The 7,954-nt window shown below is 47.2% G+C and overlaps 2 protein-coding genes across 2 annotated transcripts; both read right to left on the reverse strand.

Moving 5' to 3' along the window:
* Positions 1–1,242: 1,242 nt before the first annotated feature.
* Positions 1,243–1,624, reverse strand: Pmar_PMAR024169 (hypothetical protein; the record flags this gene model as incomplete). The annotated part of the gene is made up of 3 exons (XM_002777283.1): positions 1,243–1,344; positions 1,464–1,521; positions 1,572–1,624. The coding sequence occupies 3 exons, from the start codon at positions 1,622–1,624 to the stop codon at positions 1,243–1,245; spliced, it is 213 nt and encodes a 70-aa protein (XP_002777329.1).
* A 2,510-nt stretch (positions 1,625–4,134) lies between these two features.
* Positions 4,135–5,752, reverse strand: Pmar_PMAR024170 (hypothetical protein; the record flags this gene model as incomplete). Its single annotated transcript, XM_002777284.1, has 3 exons — positions 4,135–4,443; positions 4,485–5,276; positions 5,339–5,752. The coding sequence occupies 3 exons, from the start codon at positions 5,750–5,752 to the stop codon at positions 4,135–4,137; spliced, it is 1,515 nt and encodes a 504-aa protein (XP_002777330.1).
* Between the last annotated feature and the right edge of the window lie 2,202 nt (positions 5,753–7,954).

Below are 7,954 nucleotides of genomic sequence, written 5' to 3' on the forward strand. Positions count from 1 at the left end.
ACACATATACACGTGAACACGCTTGACAGTGCTAGATAGACAGCGTCCATCTTTCCACTTCACACTGGTAGGGCCATACTGTCGGGCTGTCCGACTCGGACAAAAGAGGAGCTTATAGTAGACGAGTGGAGTCGAAATACACATAGTAAATCGATATAACGCGGCTGAATAACAGGCCAACAGGAGTCACCCGGTCACTGTGGGGGGGTCACATGACAGTGATCCACGGCCGTACACGATTCGTGTACATTGTCGATTCGGTAATGCAAAGGTAATCTCGTGTCCTGTAATTTCACGGCTCTTAGAGCTCACAGGTGATACCAATCCCGCCTATCAGCATTCAGCTGATCCATTATGGATCATCCATAGTTTGGATCAGCGGTTTGGATCATCCAATCCAAACTGCTCAATACCGTAGGTCATGTGGCGCATGGACCCAAGTGTATTATAGTGTCTACTCTCAAGTGCACGTTAAGTGTGAGACTGTGGGATCCATAGTGTGGGTCTTGCAGCATTATTGTTTGCATACGTATATATGGCTTCGTCGTCCATTCGTCTGGCAGAAACTAGACCTAATGCTTGATACTCAGAGTCGGGAATTCGAAAGTCCCACGTTCGACATGAGCCGAGACTGTAATCGGTGGGCCACTAATATCGACGCTGGCACACGCCACGGGGTGATTACGTTTTTCCAGGGCAGAAGCGTGGTTTACAGGGCACCGTAAATCGCTCGCCCGAGTGGCGGGATCTAAAGAGCAATCTGGAACTTCGAGGGCAGGAAAGGAGTTGCCAGGGCCCTAGCAGAAAATTGAGGGCACCAAAGCGCGCGCCATGGCTTGGTGATTTCACAGGGTTTTGGGTGAAAATGGAGGGCGACTGTCAGTTTTTCAGGGCAGACAATGATGGCTCGTCATTGACGAGTCCATAACTTACACATATGATACACGAGGCCGAACATCCAATCGAGGTGTAATACACAGTGTATTATACACTGAACTTCGGTGACCGATTCGGTCAAACCGAAGACCGCTGATTGCAAACAGAACATTTGAATTATAATTGTATCTCGAATGAAAGTGGCGCTGAAGTTCAGTGACTAGAACAAACCACCCCAGTTCACAGGATCGCACACTATGTATCGGTTTGATATCGCTAAATGCTACATGTTTGCGAATCGATGGCTTGAATTCTGTATCAGACTCATCAACTCGAAACAGTTAGGTAAGAAACGAAGTTAATAAGCTAATTGAACCTATCGGATAGGTTCATCCTGCCCGATGTGCTCAAGGAACTCTCACTGAAGCCAATTACTCCACCTGCGTGCTCGTTCACGATCTTCAAGCTCTGAAAGTAATAGTGCTAGCATAGAACAATCCAACCAGGATGTCGCACGAGTTTACTCAAAAAGAGTACACCTTACCTGGGATTCTCTCTGAGACTTCTCTACCATGACTCGTCCATACCTTCTCGGCTCTGATATCCGTGTTGTGCCTCTGCAGCGGGTTGGAATTCTTGACCGGCCTACTCGCCCAGGTGACTGTAGGAAACTTCGCGAACATAACATCGGCCACCTGACGGCATTGATCAGCTTCTGCTCGAGCAAGGCGTAGACCTCCAGAATCATAGTCAAACGAATTAGACTGACCAATACCGCGAGTGTTTTACTCCCATGAACGTCCGGCAATGCAGCATGAATAATATTCATCGAATATGTGGGCGCTGCAGGGAAGTCACCGGTTGTTGAGTTGTACCTCCCCCAGTACTAATATTCCCGTGGGCGAAGGCCGGGCCCATCTTGTGCATAGAAGCTATCAAAATATGGTGACATTGCCCGAGTGAAGCGTATGATACGCTGCGTATCCCCGGCAGCTACACGATAGAGTATGACCAGGCAAACCCACCCCAACAATCATGTGCACTCGCAGGAACTTACGCTTATATTCTGCCAGGGAGATTCGCTCACCGACAGCATCGACACCTCGGAGGGTCGCTTGCACGCGTGACTCAGCTTCTCCCGGATGCAGTGGCCCACAACCACAGCTTGACACACAGGCGATACGTATGCGGATAGATGACAGCTCAGGAGTCCTGAGCCCCTAAGTCAGGACCGAGCACATCAAGAGACAACTCCTCGTAGATAGGATCCCCTTCAGTGAAAATCATATCCTAATGATATCATCTTACCTTGTACTCACAGCCTGTGAGTCACAGGCGATGTGTGACATGCACTTATACACACGCCAGTCGTTCCTGCCAGAAGGCCTACTCTAGTCGAGGTGTCCCAGGAGGCAACGACAGATTGATTGTAGTTCATCCTTGAGAGAAGTTGGCGAGAAATCCTTGGCGGTGCTTCCAGGTTTCAAGAGGGTGGTGGGACCAGGATTGTAGGTTGTTGCTTTCTTTTTCTCGACCATCTACAAGAAAAACAGCCTTATCTGATCGACGTTACGTAGACAATGTCTGCATAGCCAACCACGAATATCAATATCGCTATATAGCATACACACAGACCCAAGGCAGACTCTGCGACCGAACAACCCCCTAGCTACTGCCGCTTGCCCCCAACAGCAGCACCCATTGGCTAGATTCTAGCCACTAGAATCACAATCCCCAGTACCTCCATTCCCATTGACCAGCATATTCGCATTTTATGCTCGGTTCAACTTTGTCCACTCCTCAGCAAACTGTACGCGAGTAGCCCCAAAAATAAAGCTCCAAAAAAAACATTACCAAACTACAACCTGTACACCCAGCAAAGCCGATTCAACAGTACGAAAATGGATAATCAAAAATGTCGAGAGCTACTCAAAACTTTCCCAACCGTTCCCAGTTCAGCTCCGAATGTAGCCGATAAACTCACGATTCAACATAACGCAATCACTTCGTAAGAAACCAGAAACTTCCGCATGGTTGATCTTCCTAAAGACACCTTGCGCACTTCCAAATTCTTTAGAAAAGATTTGCCCTGAGATATCAACCTCAGACGACATTGTGAAACCGCCGTGGCGAGCGAATGCTCTGCCATGCAAAGGCGGGCATTGCCCTGGTAAAAAGAAATTACTCGTTGAGGTGGTTCAGCACTTCTCGCGGTAGGATAGCGGACTAGACAAAAGAGTGATTTTAGCTTATGGGCATCATTGCGAGAGGTGAAGCCATGTTGATAGAACCTTTTAGCAGCCAAACCAATTTCATGTCCTGAACGAGGATGAAATTTTCATCCTCGTTCAGGACATGCCTCGTCAGGGACCCATCCTTGGGAAACGTTAGGTCGTTGCCGTTAGGCGTTTTGACGAATAGCCAGGTCTCGTAGTCAGGTACGTGATCCTCTGGTATACCCCACTCATGGAGAGGTTGGCAAAGCAAGGCTCCGAATATGAGCTCAGCTGCTGCGCGACGGTGAGTAATCCGGGCTTCCCCCTTATTGAGTGAGGGCCATATTGGGACAACAATGTGAACTTTAAGGTGCTGCTGAAATACGCGGCTAAGCCCCGAAGCGTTCTCCTTTTTCTTCTATACGTCACTTGCTCCTTTATCATCTGTTACACTTCTCAACCGCATTGTTGGTTTTCGGACCAGGACGCTCTGTCACATAACCGCCCCATTCGCTCGACCAATTGTCTTCATTCAGATAGGAGCCAAAGTCGTCCATGAACTTGCGAACTGAAAGAATCTCATCTGCTGTGAGGCGGGTAGGGAGCTCTGAAGCAGAATTATACATGATAAATTATCATTGATAATTCGATGGCATAGATGTACCCAGCTTTGCGTGGCGGCCGAAACTTGCACTGTTTTCCGCACACCTCTGAATTAAAACTAACCAGAGTATCTTACAAAGCGTAGACTTACAGGACTTGAGTTTTGAACGACAGCAGGTGGCACCTGGCAGGTGCAGCTGTGGGGTTAACGTTTTCTGTCGAAGCGACTACCTTGAAGGAGAAATACAACAATAGTTGAACTAATAATAATAGTCTATTATAGTTGCTATGATCAGTTCCACTCGTCATGATATATCAGCAGATGCAGATGAGAGGAACTCACTTCACATCCAACACTCAACCGCTTGCCACTAGCCATCAGCACCGACGCAATATGATGACATTGCCCACTTTGACAAAATCCCATACATTGGCAAATTCACTGGCCGAGAATCCATTTCACGGCATAGATTGACATCACCGATTTATCCCAATCACGCAGCAGAACGTGATTCCGTCGATAGAAAGCATCAACATCGCTCATACTGAGCTGTTGCTGGCTACGGGTAGCAGAAGATACCAAATACAATTGATGAGATACTCTGACCACGGCAGTGGGCAGACGTGTCGCAGCGCGAGCAGTACTATAGTCAAGTAGAGGTAATCTGATGTTATCGGATTTACCGAACGTGCCTTTACTCAACAGAGCATCGAGGATGGTGCATACTTCCAAGAAGTGCGAATATACCTAGGAAAAAAAAGTAACAGGAGTATTCGTGATGTTTTTACTTCATGTCCGCTTGCAAGACGTCGGCCAAGCTTTCTCTTGACCACCGCATTGAAACTTTCGTTGACATTGTTGTCCAACGCCATCGTGAGCAGGAAGGGTCTCATTGCTTCGTCATGCCACACAGGAACCCGATAAGGGATACCGAACCGCTCTTCCGAAGATACCTCCAAGTACTTTCTGAGTCTTGGGAAGAAAGCCCGAGTGTCAGCCAGAGCAGTCTTTAATACACCTCTATACACAAGTGAACCACCAGAGCGCTCCAACATGGCACCGATAGATTTGGCTTGAGCGCGATCCACAGCGGTGAGCTTGTCTGCTTTTGCTATAGATTGCTCACGGTGCCACCGACAGCGATGAACATGGATAGCACCGTAGATATCGTGAAGAGCTTGTACTGCAGCTATATCTGCATCAACGACTGCTCCACCAACTTTAACATTGACATCGTCAGCCACTCTGTGCAACAAGCGGTTGAAGCAGTCAAAAGCACTCTTCAGCGCCACCTTATTTTCGGAGTCGAGTAAACAGAAGAGGATCGGACAGAGACTAGCAGAAAAAGACTTGCAGACCCCGATTGTGTAGGTTGTTGAGTCGTTTCCGCGGATGAGGGAGGGTTGCCCATCGGCATAGATGACGATAGCAGCTTCGCAGGATGCTGCCGTCCTTGCATAATGATATAGGCTTTCGATACCGGCAGTCGGGCAGACACTTACGCAGTAATGATCAGACACAATCATGCTGCCAGGCAGCAGCTGCCTGCATGTACCATCCCCGGCTTCAAACTTTTGCCACTATTCAATATTTCCAAACAATCTCTCCAGTCATTTTCAGACCATGAATGACGATCTGCTACGGTCTTAGAAAACCCTTCAACAGTTTCGAAGCCTTCTTCTTTTATCTGACGGATTTCCGCTTGTTTGATGTGAGCCACATGCCGCTTCAACCGCTTGCGGTGTTCCCTGGCAGCTGCATCCTCACCAATAGGACAGTCGACCGGAGAGTTCGCCACAAACTTTGCATATAGATCAGCTGGGGAAGTAGTACGGTTAGCCCGAATAGCCAGCTTGACCTTAGCTCGAACATCAGCGGAGAGTTTGATGGTTTTGAAATTGCCCGTGTTCGAACCACGAACAATGTCAGCATGAATTTTATCGTTGCGGAAAACGACGATCTCAGGAGGATCCGACTCGCCGACACCAGGCTCAAACAGGACCCTCAATCTCACAGGACATTCGTCATGGTCCCTGCATGCCAAACTTTTCACCATAACCTCCCGCTCAGAACTGCGAGTATTTTCCACTCGCAAGTTATTGCAGTCACCCATCGAGGCCGCACAACGTCATTTAGCACCCTGACCTGGCACACCTCTTCGACTCCTAGTTTGAGCACCCCGATGTAGCTCCATCTTCCCCTCCAGTTCTTCGGCTGCGGCCGATCTCCCACGTTGACCTGAGCTACAAGGATGAGATCTCGTAACATATTGTTATAAAATGTAGCATAATCCATGCTGAAAATCAGACAGTTAGGCTACAATCCGTAAACGAGTATTACTCACTCAGTACTTATAAGCGCAATGCCTAGTGCTGTATAATCCGTGAGTGAATATAGGATAATAATATACAGCATATAGTGATTTGATCCTTCAGTTCGTAAATGGTAAGTTCATAATAGGTGGCGAATCACCACTGGTGGTGAAGGTTATTGATAGTATATTGGCCCGATAGTATAGTATAGTATTGACGATGGTATAGTGCTATCGTAGCACTGCTACGATTCCTAAGTGGATGATGCAATATAAAGCCCCCTCTGCAAATAAATACTGATTCTACACCGTTGAATAACAGTACTACAGATTAGAGCCTACGATTGATAATAGAAAAATACAAGAATGCAGTACATTCAATGCAGTCATTATAACGAGTGTAATATCACTGCTTAACAGTCGATATTTAAAGGATGAACATAGCACAGAAATGTGTGGCATTGAATGTCCGATCAATGTAGTAGATGTATAGTATAATCCATTACTACCAGTGGAGTCTCGGGCCCCTCGCTCCTTCCATTACTTTGGCTCCAGCAGGGATGATCATGAGATTCACTACCGTACCAATTCGTATTATCATCGATCCCCCAAGAGGACGAGGTTGCATTCCCACGGGCGTCGGAGCGATACCAGCCATACCAACTGTCGTAGCTCCATGATCCGTCATCTTGCGGACCCCAACTCCAAGACGCATGACTTGTAGTATCTCCCCAGCTGGACCATCCATGATGACCGTTAGTAGTCCCACGAGTGTCCCAGTGTGATGAGTACGGTAAATGGTTACGCCGAGCGCCCAAAAAGTCATCTGTACCTTGCTCTTCCGCGTACTAATGACCGTCCCAGGTATGCCATCCCGGTAAGTTGTCAGTCCCATCATGATACTTAGCACTCATAATTATAGCAACCAAGAGCGTCGGTCTAAGAAAGAACCAACTGGGAAGCTCAGCTTACGAATATGAAACTTGAGCACATTGCTGCACACGAGAGAACGTGTGGCGAAATTCGCTCTCAACATGAGTTTCTTGAACCACCTTCCCCAGTTTCAACATTTAGTTTGTGTGAGTTGTGATGGGAGAGGACTGCCCGACTACTACATTGCAGTGTATGCCTTCCTCATTCTACAACACTTTTGTCATGTGAGTAAACTGGAGAGAAAGACCTCTGAGAAATCGATTACGGTAGATTAAAATCGGAAAAATGATTTACATCGATTAAGCAGTTCGGATGATGGATTCAACAGCTGAACTTTACCTTGAATGTTCAATGAAATACCGTTCTGCTTTCAGTAGTTAAAGGTCTGCGTTCTCAAACCCAGCATGTAAGAGACTTGAACTACGGGGTGTAGCCTACAGTGTTTAGCGAACACCCATGGAATGAGTTTCATAATTTGCGGGACGTATATTAACTCCAGTATGATTCAACTCAACAAAACCTGAGCAATTACGAGGAGCGATATATGAACATACATGAGGTTCAACTCCTTCCCGACGACTACATCAGTCAAACCCTCAAACGGCATAGCACTCAGAAAACGATATCACTGACCATCCATGACCCTGTTGTTGTACCAGGAACACTGGTAAGATGATCGCCTAATGATCTTTATGTTCTGGTAGAGCTGCATAGCAGTCGAAACCTCCCCATCGGTCGTAAATATTATCGTCTGTCGCCAGAAAGTTTTCGATAAACTGGAACATGACTTCGTCAACCACCTTATCATCCCCGCAGGATCTTAGGAGCGCTAATGAAGGTATGAAATAGTATTGGAGGTCATCATCAGCATAGATCGTTTGCGCTTCCTTAGAATTGCACCATTGGGCAGCTCAATTTGGGCTGCTTTCAAGAGACGATCGTACTCACTGGGGAACTCCTTCTCTCTCTTGATAGAGAAGTCAGCAGTGGCTGCCATCAGCTCGCGAACGAGCG

This window comes from Perkinsus marinus, assembly GCF_000006405.1.
Source record: "Perkinsus marinus ATCC 50983 genomic scaffold scf_1104296952136, whole genome shotgun sequence".
Taxonomy (NCBI): domain Eukaryota; phylum Perkinsozoa; order Perkinsida; family Perkinsidae; genus Perkinsus; species Perkinsus marinus.